At 38.9% G+C, this 16,598-nt stretch overlaps 1 protein-coding gene across 1 annotated transcript; it reads right to left on the bottom strand.

Annotated features, from left to right (window-relative positions):
* Positions 1 to 1,058: 1,058 nt before the first annotated feature.
* Positions 1,059 to 1,920, bottom strand: LOC125135317 (40S ribosomal protein S3a-like). The gene has a single exon (XM_047795326.1). It carries the CDS (start codon positions 1,895 to 1,897, stop codon positions 1,103 to 1,105), a length of 795 nt encoding a protein of 264 aa, XP_047651282.1. The 5' UTR covers positions 1,898 to 1,920; the 3' UTR covers positions 1,059 to 1,102.
* Positions 1,921 to 16,598: the final 14,678 nt, after the last annotated feature.

Raw genomic sequence — 16,598 nt, 5'->3', positions numbered from 1 at the left:
TTGCATGCAGCTGTCCAGGTTTCCCAGCAATGCTGGCTGAATAGACTTTCTTTTTCCCATTTGATGTTCTTGCCTTCCTTGTCAAAGATTAATTGACCCTAGGTGTCAGGGTTTATTTCCGGGTTCTCTATTCTGTTCCATTGGTCTGTCTGTCTGTTTTGATGACTGTGGCTTTGTAGTATTACTTGAAGTCTGGGAGAGTTATGCTTCCTGCTTGGCTTTTGTTTCTCAGGATTGCTTTGGCGATTCTGGGTCTTTTGTGGTTCCATATAAATGTTTGGATTGTTTGTTCTAGTTCTGTGAAAAATGTCCTGGGTAATTTGATAGGGATTGCATTGAATCTGTAGATTGCTTTGGGTAGTATGGCCATTTTTACAATACTGATTTTCCCAATCCAGGAACATGGAATATCTTTCCATTTCTTTACATCTTCTTTGATTTCTTTGATTAAAGTTTTATAGTTCTCGGCATATAGGTCCTTTACCTCCTTGGTCAGGTGTATTCCGAGGTATTTGATTTTGTGAGGTGCAGTTTTAAAAGGTATCGTATTTTTGTATTCCTTTTCTAATGTTTCATTGCTGGTATACAGAAATGCAACTGACTTCTGAATGTTAATCTTATATCCTGCTACTTTGCTGAATTTATTAATCAGTTCAAGTAGTTTTTGGGTTGAGTCCTTAGGGTTTTCTATGTATAGTATCATGTCATCTGCATACAGTGACAGTTTTATCTCTTCTCTTCCTATATGGATGCCTTTTATTTCTTTTGTTTGTCTAATTGCTGTGGCTAGGACTTCCAAAACTATGTTGAAGAGCAGTGGTGAGAGTGGGCATCCCTGTCTTGTTCCAGATTTGAGTGAGAAGGCTTTCAGTTTTTCCCCATTGAGTATTATATTTGCTGTGGGTTTATCATAAATGGCTTTGGTTATATTCAGGAATGTTCCCTCTATACCCTCTTTGGCGAGGGTCTTGATCATGAATGGATGTTGGACTTTGTCAAATGCTTTTTCTGCGTCTATTGAGATGATCATATGATTTTTGACTTTTTTTTTTTAAACATCACAAATAAGATCTTTTATTTGTCACCATTAAAAGTCTGAATTTTAAACACATTCTTGCACTGGGGGCTCATAGTCATCAGCTCGTTCAACTTTAGCACCTGTCTCATCCCCAGTAGCTTTTCCAGAACTACTACCTTCACCATGTAGCTCCATGAGTTTTCCCAATTCAAACTTGGGCTTCTTCAGCATTTTTACTTTTCTAACGAAGATGTCATGAAGCAGATAAATAGACTGGCAAGCCTTTTCTATGTCCTTTCCAATGCTGTCTGGATTCAATTTATTGACCACCTCTTTCAAGTCATTTGTCTGCACCTCTCGGGTCATGATTTCCATCATCTTCTTCCGGATTTGGCAGACTTGTTGGTGCTGGGTGTAAGAGGTCTTCCAAATCTGATTGTTGCGTTTTTTAGTAAAACCAACACAGAACAGACGAAGCAAATAACCATCTGTAGTCTTGACATCAACATGAGCTTCAATCATGGTCTGCCATTTTTTGACCATTGAGCACATCTTGTCACGGGTAAGATCCATGCCGTGGAAGTTGGTCAAGCAGTTTTTGCCCTGAACATCCTCAGTAATCAGCTTGAATTTTCTAAATGCAACTTCATCATTCTGCAGATCAGCAAGGCTCACTTCAAACACACAACCCTTGAGGCCGTCAGATGCAATTTTGGTTCCTTGAGTTCTTGTGACCAGTGTTTTCCCAATATTTCTTATATTGAACGTAGCTGGTGCTTTCACATCATACCAATATTTCTTAGAAAATGGGTCAACCACTTTCTTCTTGGCTCCCTTTTTGCCGCCTTTCGTAAGGCGCTTATTCATGCCAACCGCCATGGTGCTGCACAGAGAGCCAAAAGGCTGGATTTCCTTTCTGCTGAACTACTACAGGAGCTCCCAATTTCTTTATTAGTGTCTTAAAGTTTTCTACAGATCTTTCACATCATTGGTTAAATTTATACCTAGGTATTTTGTTTTTGTTGCCAATGTAAATGGTATTGTTTTCTTAATTTTTCTTTCTGATACCTCTTTATTACTGTATAGAATACAGTAACTGATTTTTGTGTATTGCTTTTGTATCATGCAACTTTACTAAATTATTGTATTACTTCTCACTTTTGGTGGTTCAATGTGGAAAATTGTCATTAAAAAATCCCATTGCTTCTTCTATAGCTCAGGTCATCCACAACACCCAAGACATAGTGACTACTAATATAATCTTCCCACAGTAAAAAGTAAAAAATCAAATCTCCTCATTTTCCCATTTGGTTGCTTTTCATATATTTTAAGCTCTCATACACAATGGGATGTATTTTGGTTCTTTCATTCTATTTCACCACTCTATTTGCTGTTCTTATGTCACAGTCATTCGGATTTGCTATTGAGCTTTGAAGTCCATTCTGATATGTGGGAAGGCAAGCACATCATTGCTTATTTGTAATGTTTCACACACAACAAATTCCTTGCCTATTCTGAGGCACTTTTTCTTTTTTCTTTCTTTCTTTCTTTTTTTTCGGGGGGGGGGGCACACCTGCGGCATATGGAGATTCCCAGGCTACAGGTGGAATCAGAGGCTGCAGCTGCCAGCCTACACCACAGCTCACAGCAACACTGGATCCTTAACCCACTGAGCAGGGCCATGGAGTGAGCCCATGTCCTCATGAATGAATTCTAGTTGGGTTCATCACTGTTAAGCCACAGCAGGAACTCCTCTCTTTTTTTTTTTTAATTTTAAAGTTGTATTGAAGTATAATTGATTTACGATGTGATAATTTCTGCTGTACAACAAAATGCTTCAGTTATACACATACACTTAGCCATTCTTTTTCAAATTCTTTTCCCATATAGATTGTCACAGAATTTTGGGTAGGATTCCCTGTGCTATGTAGCAGATCCTTGTTGGCCAAACATTCCATGTACCACAGCATGTATATGCCAATTCCAGACTCCCAATCTGGCCTCCCCTCTACCTGTCCCCTTTGGTAACCATAAGCTTGTTTTCAAAGTCTGTGAATCTGTTTTTGATCTGCAAATAAGTTCATCTGTATCCTTTTTTTAGATTCCACATATGTGATAACAATATGATGTTTGAATTTCTCTGACTTACTTCACTTAGTAAGGTCACTCTAGGTCTGTCCATGTTGCTGCAAGTGGCATTATTTTATTCTTTTTATGGCTGAGTAATATTCCAGTGTATATATTACCACATTTCTTTTTTTCTTTTTTTTTGTCTTTTGTCCTTTTAGGGCCACACCTAAAGCATATGGAGGTTCCCAGGCTAGGGGTCTAAATGGAGCTGTTGCTGCCAGCCTATGCCAGTGCCACAGCAATGCCAGATCCGAGCTGAGTCTGCAACCTACACAACAGCTCATGGCAATGCTGGATCCTTAACCCACTGAAGTGAGGCCAGGGATCAAACCTGCAACCTCATGGTTCCTCGTCGGTTTCGTTTTCACTGCGCCATGATGGGAACTGCATATTACCACATTTCTTTATTCATTCCTCATTTATTGGACAGAGGTTTGCATCCATGTCTTGGCTGTTGTAAATAGTGCTTCAGTAACATTGGGGTGACTATATCTTTTCTTTTCTTTTCTTTTTTCTTTTAGGGCTTCACTGGCACATATGGAAGTTCCCAGGCTAGGGACTGAATTGGAGCTGCAGCTACCAGCCTGTGCCACAGCTGCAGCAACATCAGATCCAAGCCAAGTCTGCAACCTACACCATAGCTCATGGCAATGCCAGATTCTTAAACCACTGAATGGGGCCAGAGATTGAACCTGCACCCTCATGGAGACTAGTTGGGTTCTTTACTACTGAGCCACAATGAGAACTCCTGTGTATCTTTTCTTTCTTTCTTTCTTTCTTTCTTTTTTTTTTTGGTCTTTTTTTTAGGGCTGCACCCAGGGCATATGAAGTTTCCCAGGCTAGGGGTGGAATTGGAGCTGTAGCCACTGGCCTACACCACAGCCACAGCAAGGCCAGATCCAAGCCACCTCTGCAACCTACACCACAGTTCACAGCAACGCCGGATCCTTAACCCACTGAGTGAGGCCAGGGATTGAACCTGCATCTTCATGGATACTAGTCAGATTAACTTCTGCTGAGCCACGACAGGAACTCCCCCGTGTATCTTTTTGAATTATGGTTTTCTCCAGATATATGCCCAGGAATGGGATTGCTGGATCATATGGTAGTCCTTTTTTTAGTTTTTTGAGGAACCTCCAAACTGCTTTCCATAGTGCATGTACCAATTTACATTCCCACCAGCAGTGTAGGAGGATTCCCTTTTCTCTGTATCCTCTCCAGTATTTTTTGTAGACTTTTTGATGATGGCCGTTCTGACTGGTGCAATGATATCTCATCGTAGGTTGTTTGGTTGTTGGTTTTTTTGTTTTTGTTTTTGTCTTTGGCTACATCCAGGCCAGGGATTGAACCCATAGCAGCGACCCAAGCCACTGCAGCGACAACATCAGATCCTTAACATGCTGGGCCCTAAGGGAACTCCTCATCGTAGTTTTGATTTGCATTTCTCGAATAATTAGTGATATTGAGCATCTTTCCATGTGTTTTTTTTTTTTTTTTTTTGCCATCTGTATGTCTTCTTTGGAGAGATGTCTATTTAGGTCTTCTAAATAGATGTTTTTTTGATTGGGTTTGTTTTTTTGATATTGAGTTATACTGAGGTATCTGTATACTTTGGAGATTAGTCCTTTGTCATTTGCAAATATTTTCTCCCATTCTGTGGGTTGTCTTTTTGTTTTGTGTATGGTTTCCTTTGCTGTGCAAAAGCTTTTAAGTTTAATTAGATCCCATTTGCTTATTTTTGCTTTTATTTTCATTACTCTAGGAGGTGGATCCAAAAAGATATTGCTGCAGTTTATGTCAGAGAGTGTTTTGCCTGTTTTTCCTCTAAGAATTTTATAGTATCCAGTCTAAGATTTAGGTCTTTAATCCATTTTGAGTATATTTTTGTGTATGGTGTTAGAGAGTGTTCTAATTTCTTTCTTTTATATGTAGCTGTACAGTTTTCCCAGCAATACTTAATGAAGTGACTGTCTTTTCTCCAGTGTGTATTCTTGCCTCCTTTGTCATAGACTGGTTGACCATAGGTGCCTGAGTTTATTTCTAGGCTTTCTATTTGACTCATTCTTTTATTTAAACATTAAGTTTTTTTTAGTTATATACACCCACGTACATACACATGGGTTAGTATTCGGATTATAATTACATTGGATTTACTTTTGAAAGAACCAACTTCTTTAATATTAAAGAGTTCCCAAGAGCATGGTATGTCTTTCCATTTGTTCAGGTTTTACATAAAATAATTTTCTTCATAAAGAAATGTTTAAAACAACCATTTTGTAGCTCTTGTTATGAATACATTATTTTTCCTATTTGCTTATTCTTTATTAACTCTAGTGATATAGTACTAAATCTCTTGGGTTTTATACAGTCATATTACCAGCTTGAAGAAATGTGTTTATCTCTTCTTTCCCAGTGTCTCAACCAGCTATTTCATTTTGTGTGATTGTATTTGCTAGAAAGCCACAAGATAATATCAAATAACAATGTCAATAGCAAGCATCCTTATCTGGTTTCTAGTTTTAATTAAAACCGTATTTCTGTTAGCGCTCTGCTGGCCATGTTTGGTAATTGGTTTTTAAGAAGTCTGCTTTTCTCCCTATTTTTATAGAGTTTTTAAATTAAGAATGGCTGCTAAATTTTATCAAAAGAATTTTTAGCATCTATTTATATGGTCATATTATTATTTTTTAATGATCATATTATTTTTTGTTTAATTTTTTATTGTCCTAGATTATGTTGCTAGATTTTCTGATATTGAACATACTTATATGCCCAGAATACTTTTCTAGACATGATTTATTATCCTTTTAAAAAATTTTATTAAAAAAATTTGTGTTGAAGTTATGTTGATTTACAGTGTTATGTTAATTTCTGCTGTACAGCAAGGGACTCAGCTATACATATATATCCTTTTTTATATTCTTTTCCATTATGGTTTATCACAGAATATTGAGTATATTTCCCTGTGCTACAGAGTAAGACCTTGTTGTTTATCCATACTGTATATAATAGTTTGCCACTACTTATCCCAAATTCCCATTCCTTCCCTCTCCTACCCCCCTTTGCAACCACAAGTCTGTTCTCTATATCTGTGAATCTGTTTTTGTTTTGTAGATATATTAATTTGTGTCATATTTTAGATTACACATATTAAGTGATATCGTATGGTATTTGTTGTTCTCTTTCTGACTTACTTGCTTAGTATGATAATCTCTGAGTCCATCCATGTTGCTGCAAATGGCATTATTTCATTCTTTTTAATGGCCGAGTAATATTCCATTGCACATATATACGTCATCTTCTTTATTCATCTGTTTATGGACATTTAGGTTGTTTCTATGTCTTAGCCATTGTAAATAGTGCTTCTATGAACATAGGGGTGCATGTGTCTTTTCAGATTATAGTTTTGTCTGGATATATCCTTAGGAGTGGGACTGCTGGATCATATGGCATCTCTATTTTTAATTTTTTGAGCAAATTCTATACTGTTTTCCATAGTGGCTGCACCAATATACATTCCCACCAACAGTCTAAGAGAGTTCCCTTTTCTCCCTTTTTTTTTTTTTTTTTTGGCCATACCCACAGCATCTGGAAGTTCCTGGGCCAGGGATTAAACCCACACCACAGCAGCTTCAACACCAGATCCTTTAACCACTAGGCCACCACGGAACTCCTATTTGTAGACTTTTTAATGATGGCCATTCTGACCAGTGTGAGGTGGTGCCTTATTGTAGTTTTGATTTGTATTTCTCTAATAATTAGCAATAACAAGCATCTTTTTTTCATGTACCTGTTGGCTGTCTCTATGTCTTCTTTGGAGAAATGTCTGTGTAGTTCTTCTGCACATTTTCCAATTGGGTTATTTGGTTTTTGTTATTGAATTTATGAGCTGCTTGTATATTTTGGAAATTAAGCCCTTGTCGGTTGCATCATTAGCAAATATCTTCTTCCAGTCTGTAGGTTGTCTTATCCTTTTGATAAATACTAAATTTTACTTACTAGCATTTAATATAGAGATTTTTTTCTCCTAAATTCAAAAGCAAGCTTGTTCTGTATTTCCTATTTTTGTAGGTTTGAGTTAAAGTTATGTTGGCTTCCCAAAAAGAAACATAGAGATTTCCATCTTTTTCTATGACCTATAATAATTTAAATAACATTGAGATTATCTGATCTTGAAATATTAGGCAAAATGTAGCTGTGAGTCTGTCTGGCTCTGCCCCTTTATTATTAAATCTTTCTTTCTTTCTTTTTTTAAATCTTTTTAGGGCTGTACCCACTGCATATGGAAGTTCCCAGGCTAGGGATCTAATCAGAGCTCTAGCTGCCGGCCTATGCCACAGCCACAGCAACGCCAGATCCGAGCTGCATCTGAAACCCACACCACAGCTCATGGCAATGCCAGATCCTTAACCCACTGAGCAAGGCCAGGGATCAAACCCACATCCTTGTGGATGCTAGTTGGATTCATTTCCACCAAGCCACGATGGGAACTCCTATGGAATCTTTCTTTAATCACCATTCTAGTCTTTTGTTTTTTATTTTGTTTTTATTTTATTTAAAATTTTTTTGTCTTTGTCTTTTTAGGGCTGCACTTGGGGCATACGGAGGTTCCTAGGCTAGGGGTCTATCAGAGCTGTTGCCGCTAGCCTACGCCATAGCCACAGCCACAGCCACATGGGATCCGAGCAGCGTCTGTGACTACACCACAGCTCACGGCAACACTGGATTCTTAACCCACTGAGCAAGGCCAGGGATTAAACCCATAACCTCATAGTTCCCAGTCGGATTCGTCTCCACTGTGCCACGACAGGAACGCCCATTCTAGTCTTCAGTATTTAATTGGTCTATTCAGGCTGCCACTGGCCCATCTAATTCACTTTCCCACCCTAGAGAGAAGTCTAATTCTCAAGAAACCTAGCCAACTTACACAGAACCAACAGTTGGCACTCTTGGTCAAGGAATGGCCCTTTTATAGAAATAGACTCCTCTTGGGAGAAAAACCTGCACCAGGTACCTTTATTTAACAGAGCCTTTATTCGTAAATATGACTGGTTAAGGATCTGCATTATCACTGCAGTAGCTTGGGTCACTGCTGTGGCACAGGTCTGATCCCTGGTCCAGGAACTCCCATGTGCTGGGTGCAAGGCCAAAAATAAATAAATAAAATACAGTTGGATTCTCAAGTGCCACCAGATATTTGATGAAAATCAGTAGCATGAAGAAAGAGGTAAAAAGATGAACAAATGGGCAACTAACATTAGAGAAACCTGAGATGATTAGGAAACTAAAATTTTTTTTAAATTTATGCAGGACTTAAAATGACTGAGTGGATATGATACTCATAAAAGCATGTAGTCTGTGAGGAAAAAGGAGCAATCAGGGGTTCTCTTATGGCACAGCGGGTTAAGAATCTGGTGTTGTCACTGCTGGGGCTCAGGTTGCTTCTGTGGCATGGGTTTGATCCCTCACCTGAAATTTCTACATGCCACAAGCACAGCCAAAAAAACCAAACGAACAAAAAAAAGGAGCAATCTGAGAACAAAAATATTTTAGGACATTGGAAATACAGATGTTGGGAATTCCAGTTGTGGCTCAGCCCATTATGAACCCAACTAGTATCCATGAAGATGCAGGTTCGATCCTTGGCCTCACTCAGTGAGTTAAGGATCCAGTGTTGCCATGAACTGTGGTGTGGGTCACAGACATGGCTTGGATCCCGCATTGCTGTGGTTGTGGTGTAGGCTGGCAGCTGCAGCTCCAATTCAACCCCTAGCTCCAGGAACTTCCATGCCACAGGTGGGTCCCTTAAAAAAAAATGCAAATGTCATCTTGAGTTCCCTCATGGCTCAGAGGGTTTAGGATCTGGCCTTATCACTGCTATGGCTCTGGTTACAGCTGTGGCACAGGTTCAATCCCTGTTCCAGAAACTTCCACCAGCCACAGGCTTAACCAAAATAATAAATTACAAATGTCAAAAAATTGCAGCAGACCGTGTAAATAATAAAATGAGTATAAAGAATAAGAAATCAGAATTAAATTCAATCCCATAGTGGAGACTACAAAGTAAATAATTCCAAAATGTAAAAATTAATTTAAGCCATATGGAAGATGGATCCAAAAGTCAAAGATCTGTCTAAGGAAAGTTCCAGCCTGAGACAATGGCAGGAAGGAAATATTCATGAGAATAGCTGAAGAGAACCTCCCAAAACTTCATGAGTCATTATTTTGTAATGATCTATGTAGAGGCAAACAAAATTAATTTTAAAAATACCTACTCCTAGATTCAATCTAGTAACATTTCAGAATTCTTAAGGGTAGAGAAAATCCTGAAAGTTCCCAGAGAGGGAATGAAGAAACAGTTACCAGAAGAAGCAAGGGTAAGAATGGCACCAGACCTCTCATCAACAACACTTAATGCTCAAAGACAGTTGGACAATATTTCAAATTTTGAGGGTGGAAAAAAGTTGGTATTTTTGCTATTCAATTAATTTCTTTATAAACAATACTTTTAGTTGGTAAAGGAATGAAATTACTTTAAAATGTGTTCAGAGTCTCACTCCCACTCTCCCCCATTTTCCCTACTCCCCATTTCCCATTTTCTCTCTCCCTGAGAGAGGACAAACAGTATAAACAGCTGAGCATGACCTATGAGAAATTAAAGAAGCTGAAGAGAAGTTGAGGGGAATCTGCTAGACCCAGAGACAGATTACTAGGAAACTAGTGAAGATAAGCTTTAGGGTTCCTCATTCACTTGAGACCTTTCCAAGGCCAAGGGATAGACCTTAACTGTGTGTATCTGTATTTTTGTATTTCTTCTCTTGAATACAACACCCCCAAATTGTATAAAATTCAAGACCTATAAAACTTGGATCTGTCCTTTTAGACCTTTGCATTCGGAGGATTTTTCTTCAAGCAAGGATGTTTTAATGACATGAATTACATTTCTTTCTTTGGGGCAAATCAAACTATAATAATATTTATTTAATAATATGAAAAATATTTTTGTTTATTGATTTTCACTTTCTGAAATAAACTTCTAGATAAGAAATGAAGATTTAATTGGGGTTATAGAACAGAACGGGAATGTTACAAATCTTGGAAATATGAAATTCCAATATAGCTAGAGTTCCTACTGTGGCACAGTGGGTTAAGAATCCGACTGCAGCAGCTCAGGTCACTGTGGAGGTACATGTTCGATCCTTGGCCTAGGGCATGGTTAAAGGATCTGGCATTGCTGCAGCTGCAGTGTAGCTTGCATCTGTGGCTTGGATTCAGTCCCTGGCCTGGGAACTTCCATATGCTTCAGGTCAGCTATAAAATAAAATTTTTAAAGATTTACAATATAGCTAAAAAAATTAGGGCTTGGGAAGAGAGATGGAAGGATAATCGGTTTATTAATCTTTGGTAAGGAGCTACCTAGGAACACTAAAGTTGACAATAAGAATAGAGATTCAATTATATTGTATATTGTTAAATACATGAACAAAAAAGTAATTACTACAGTCTGTAGTTGGAGGGACCAGGGAAGTGGGAGGTACTACAAAAGTGATAAATTCCTCATCTTGCTTTGAGAATATAGCCAGGACACTGTTGCAAGATGATAAACCAAGGACAAATGCAGAGATATTACTAAAGACAGAAATATTAATTAAAGATATAATTAACCAAAGAATATTAATTAAAGATAAAATAGTAATAATGAGAACAATCCAGTCAGAAAGTATTATCAGATGCTTGTTAATTGAACTGAAGAGGAAAGAACATTTTTTTACTTTTTATTTTATAACTTTCTATAAGTTTGAACTTTTTACTTTGTGTATACTATAATTTTTAAACAGTTTAAAAAGTGTGTATAAAAATATATTCTTTGTAATGTTTATAATTGTGTGAACTGGAAACAGTCTAAATACTTACAGAGAGGCAAATATGAGACTGATTAAAATAATTTATATTAAAAAAAATAGAAAGGAGTTCCCGTTGTGGCTCAGTGGTCAGCGAACTAAGAACCATGAGGTTGCGGGTTCAATCCCTGGCCACGCTCAGTGGGTTAAGGATCTGGCATTGCTGTGAGCTGTGGTGTAGGCTGCAGACTTGGCTCGGATCCTGTGTTGCTGTGGCTGTGGCATAGGCCGGCAGCTACTGCTCCAGTTCGACCCCTAGCCTAGGAACCTCCATATGCCACGAGTGCAGCCCTAAAAAGACAAAATAATAATAATAATTTATATTGATTTTATATATTTACTAACATGGAAAGATACCCACACTCTTATCAGTTTTTTTTTATTTTAAAAATCTAGATGCTAAATAACATGTACATCACAACCTTTTTTTTTTTTTTTTGATCGGCAAGAAATAGGTTTATTAGGATAGGATGCTTGTGGAAGATCTACAACCTTTTTTTTTTTTAATCTGTGGTATATATAAATGTATATACGTTCAAGATGCTTATTCTAAAATGTGAGTAATTATTGCATCCAGGCCATAAGAATGCAAGTGTTTTAAAAATAAGAAGGAAAAAAAGATGGCATAGTGTCTGTGAGGATGGGGGTTCGATCCCTGGCCCTGCTCAGTGGGTTAAGGATCTGGTGTTGCCGTGAGCTATGGTGTAGGTCGCAGACGTGGCTCAGGTCTGGTGTTGCTGTGGCTGTGGTGTAGGCTGGCGGCTATAGCTCCAGTTTGAGTGCTAGCCTGGGAACATCCATATGCTGTCTGTATGGTCCTAAAAAGAAAAAAAAAGAAAAAGAATGCAAGTGGTTTTTATTTTTCTCTCTTTGCTTGGGTTTTTAAAATTTTCCTATAAAGAATGTAATTATTTTTGTTATGTAAAATAATATGAACGTTATTTTAATACATTTTTCCTTAATTCATTCCACATTTCTCCTGATTGAAACAAGGTCACAAGATTCTACTTATAATTCTTGGCACAACAGAATATTTATTTGAGTCAAAATCTGTTTGACATCACCCTCAAATCAAAGTGTTCATGTACAAAGATGTCCTTCAACCCACAGTGATAAGAGTACAATTTCATAGCTAAAAGCAGATAAAAAGAACATCATTTGCCTGGTACCTTGTGCAGCTGTGACATGGATTTCAGAGCCAAGGAGAGGGAAATCTAAATCATCACAGCTGACAACAAAGCACAAGCTGAGTTTGTCAGAGGTAGTTCATTGTCTGGGATGCTCTTTTCAAATCGCTTTGGGAAGGCAAGGTTACTGCTGCTAAATTTCAAAACATCTGCAAATCTGTGATTTTTCCAGTCATAAAGAACAGTTCCTGCAAACCTTGATAAGGAGGTTTTCATTGACTTCATTACAACAGATTTAACAGTGAGAAAACAAAGCCAAAAGCAATAGGTGCTAATGCTCTAGTGCAAGTTCCAGTCCAAAGCATTTTTATCATCTCGAAGCAAGCAAGAGGATCACAAAGCATTTCTCCCTGGTTTGGGACATTTTGGTTCCAGGTAAAGGCTGTTCTGTATTTCAGAGTTTTTAAAGTGACAAGAAGACATTTCAAAGGTAACCACAGTACACTTTCATCCAGTTTCAATTGTATTTTTTGGTCTTTGTCTAACCTTAAGCATATTTATCTGAGAACCAAAAGTAATTCTGAAAATCAAAAAATGTCTACCCCAAACTGAAAAACTGTCCAAAAGTCAGTGTTGGAGTAATAATTGTGATAACATTTCTTGAGCTTCTCCAATGCACCAGGTACCATGTTACCATGTTAAGTACTAATTGAGTACTGAAGTGTTAAGTACTTAATCAGTACGTAGGTACTTAATTAAATTAAGCAAGTAAATTAGTACTTCTGTGCTGATTAGGTATTATATTAAGAACCTTTCTCATTGGAGACTCACAAAACCTTATGAAGTAGGCAACAGTATATCTACACATGGCAGATTGTATTTTCTAAATATGGCTACAACCATGTCTCCCATTCTGAATGCTTTTCTGAGATGTGACCTTGCCCAAACTTTCATCAACAGGTTGGGCCCTGTGTACCCTCCTTTTGAACCAGGGCAGGCTTGGGTCAATTGACTATGGTAAAATGATGTCATATAACTTCGAAAGATAGGTCAGAAAAGGCTCTGTAACTTCTGCCAGGCTGTCCTGAGACATCTGTTCTGGGGAAAACCAGTTACAACTTAAGAACTCCAACCTTAGTTAGGCCATCATGCTGGTGAGACCATTTGTAGATATTTCTAATCAACAGTGCCAGCTGAGCTCCCAGCCACAGCCAGTCTTCACTGACAACCATGTGAGTGGACCGGACCGTCTTGGACACCCAGCCCAGTCAGTCCTTCAGCTGATTGCTGTCTCAGTCTCATGAGAGACCCTCCAAATAAGAATTTCCCAGCCAAGCCCTTCCTGAAGTCCAGACCCACATTTTATATCACTGAGTTTAGGATGTTTTGCTACACAGCACCTGTAACCAGACAACCCCACTTTGCAAATGAGGAAATTGAGGCTTAAAGAGTGATTTGGGAGTTCCCGTCATGGCTCAGTGGTTAACAAATCCGACTAGGAACCATGAGGTTGCAGGTTCGATCCCTGGCCTCACTCAGTGGTTTAAGAATCTGGCGTTGCTGTGAGCTGTGTTGTGGGTCACAGATGCGGCACGGATCTGGCGTTGCTTTGGCTGTGGCATAGGTTGGCAGCCACAGCTCCGATTCGACCCCTAACCTAGGAACCTCCATATCCCTTAGGTGCAGCCCTAGAAGAGACAAAAAGACCAAAAAAAAAAAAGAGTGATTTGACTCTAGGTCTTAATGATTGTTTTATTCTGCTGCCAAATGTTGGGATAATAAATTTTGTACCATGTAGAAGACATCTCTCTCAAGTCACATGTTTATTTCAACATATATCATCATCAGAATACACTGGGAGGAAAGCTGTGACTTCTTTGAAGTGAAAGCAATCTACTTCACTACATTTTGTGAATGAGCAGTTTTCTCTGTTTCCATCTATTGATCTGTTAACTAAAATGCTGAAAACCTCTTACAGATTACTTACACTGTTTGAGCAAAGTAGATTGCTCCAACCTACAGTAAGCAAGTGTCCTAATCTGAGATATCCCAGGAGATGATGATCTCTCTCTAAAATCACTTCCTGCAGGCTGTGTTGACATTTCAGAGGCCAGTTCTTGCAGAATTTTCTCAAAGCATGAACCTTATGCCTAATATCTTGAAGAATATTAGAGATAAACATAAAACAAATTTTATACAAGTTGGTTTGAAGAATAGAATTTAACACAAAATATAATTTGAAATCAGAGTCAAATTCTAAGTTTTTGTGGAGTTTAAAAATGCTTCTGTGAAAAAAAATACTTCTGTGAAATATCATAACTAATAAGAGAATTTATAAACTGACCCTTGGAGAATTTTATGATGCACTTTAGTTTTGTGCTCCTGAGAAGCTATTACTGTGGTCCATCATCATGCAACAGGCATTAGAAGTGTTTTTTGCCAGTTCACCATCCATCCTCCAATTCGCTGGGCTCCTGTGATCATGTTTTTACTTTATGCCTCTTGACCTCCTTCTCCCAGTTAATCCAACCAGAATAAACAGAAGTTTCTCTCTCCTGAGAATTTGGGATTGGGACACATTGACTCTAGTTATTCTGTGCTGTTCACTTTGCTATATAAATTGAAAACACACTGTGGAGCAGCCATGTTTGCTGAGGTGCAGTGAAAGGCAGTTCACAGATACAGAAAAGGATAAAGCAGATACAGAGACAATGGACCAAGAAATCAAAGGGAGAGAGGGAGAGAAAAGGATAAAGAGAGAGGAGAGACAGAAAGAAAAAGGCAATAAGACATGCAGGTATTTTCAGTTCTTGGGCCTTTTCTGAAACCAGATGTACTTTTTGCCCTTGGGATCCAGGAACTCTGCTCTCCTGTGGTACCCTGCAGTGGCCAGCCTCCACATGACCCCCAAAGACTCTTGCCTCTGGTATTAATGCCTTTGTGCAGTCCCCTCCCATACTGAATAGGGTTGGCCATGTAACCAGCAGAATACTGCAGAAATGATGATGTAAAACTCTTGAGGCCAGATCATGAAAGTCGTTACAACTTCCACCTTACTCTCCCTCAGACTACTCACTCTGGATGAAGCCAGTAACTGTAACTGAGACTTCTTGCACACATCTGATGCCATCTTGTCAGGCATTGAATAAGCCGTCTTGGAAGCACATCCTCCAGTTCCAGTCAAGCTCCAAATGAGGGTGGCCACGGCCAGCATTTTGACTGCAACTCATTAAGTTCCCTGAGCTAGAACCACCCAGATAGGCCACTCCTGAATTCCTGATGCACAAATATTCTAAGATGGAGATGTTTTTATTATTTTAAGACACTAAGTGTTGGGTTATTTGTTATGTAGAAATAGGTAGCTAATATATGCTCTTCGAATAATCTCTTTTGGCTTAGAGCAGTTTGTAATAGATTACTATTAGCTATATTATAGGCTGTCCAGTGGAATTTTTTCTGTTGTCTTGAAATTGTAGGAAAAAGCTGACTACACAATGTCCTAAGTCTCCCATATTCTAAGTTCAAGAAGCCAACAGCAGTTGGGGGAGCTTACTGGAAGGTACTGGAGCAGGCCAGTCTCACCACCAGTTACACACACATGCACTTAAACTAAGTCTGTAGCGGAAAGTACTGAGAAGAAAGCAGACTGTACTGCTTTCAGGGAGGGTAATATTTCTCTCTGAAACCATGAGATATGCCTTAGACAAGGCATTTTATTCCTTTTTCTTCCTTCTATTTCTGCTTGAGCAATGATTATGCCTATCTGCCCTTTGCTAAAGGGAAATGAGATTTGGAGAGGGGTGGAAAATTGGGCAGGGGATGAAGAGAGGTGCAGCCATGGCATTCTGCACACCCACTTTTGACAGACAGTGATAAATTTCTCATGATTCAAGTAGACAAAGAAGGTGGTGGGATCTCACTCAGGAAAGGGGACCCAGCAGCAAGAGACCATGAGAAGGATGGACCTCAATGGGGACTGAGGGAGGGTGGAAGAGGGAGAGCAGAGTCAGGTCTATGCTGCAGGACCCTTTGAGGAGCCCAAAACTGGATGGCTGCCAAACAGAGTCCTTCAAAGCCAGTTAGCCTTGGAGTTCCCATTGTGGCTCACTGGTAACGAACCTGACTAGTATCCATGAGGATGCATGTTCAATCCTTGGCCTCATTCAGTTGGATCTGGCATTGCTGTGAGCTGTGGTGTAGGTCAAAGATGAGGCTTGGATCTGGTGTTGCTATGGCTGTGGTGTAGGCTGGCAGCTGCAGCTCAGATTCAACCCCTAGCCTGGGAACTTCCATATGCCACAAGTGTGGCCTTAAAAGAGCAAAAACAAAAACAAAAAACAAGAAAGTAACCAAAAAACAAACAAAAAAAAAACAGTCAGCCTTGGCTAGAGTAGCAAAGACAACCACAGAGGAAGGGCTAAG

Source organism: Phacochoerus africanus, chromosome 9 (genome assembly GCF_016906955.1).
Source record: "Phacochoerus africanus isolate WHEZ1 chromosome 9, ROS_Pafr_v1, whole genome shotgun sequence".
NCBI classification, from domain to species: domain Eukaryota; kingdom Metazoa; phylum Chordata; class Mammalia; order Artiodactyla; family Suidae; genus Phacochoerus; species Phacochoerus africanus.
Note: the sequence above shows the minus strand (reverse complement) of the source record. Positions and strands in the feature narration are given on the sequence as shown.

Excerpts from the sequence above, each read along its gene's own strand:
- LOC125135317 (XM_047795326.1), bottom strand. The coding sequence starts at position 1,897 with ATGGCGGTTGGCATGAATAAGCGCCTTACGAAAGGCGGCAAAAAGGGA.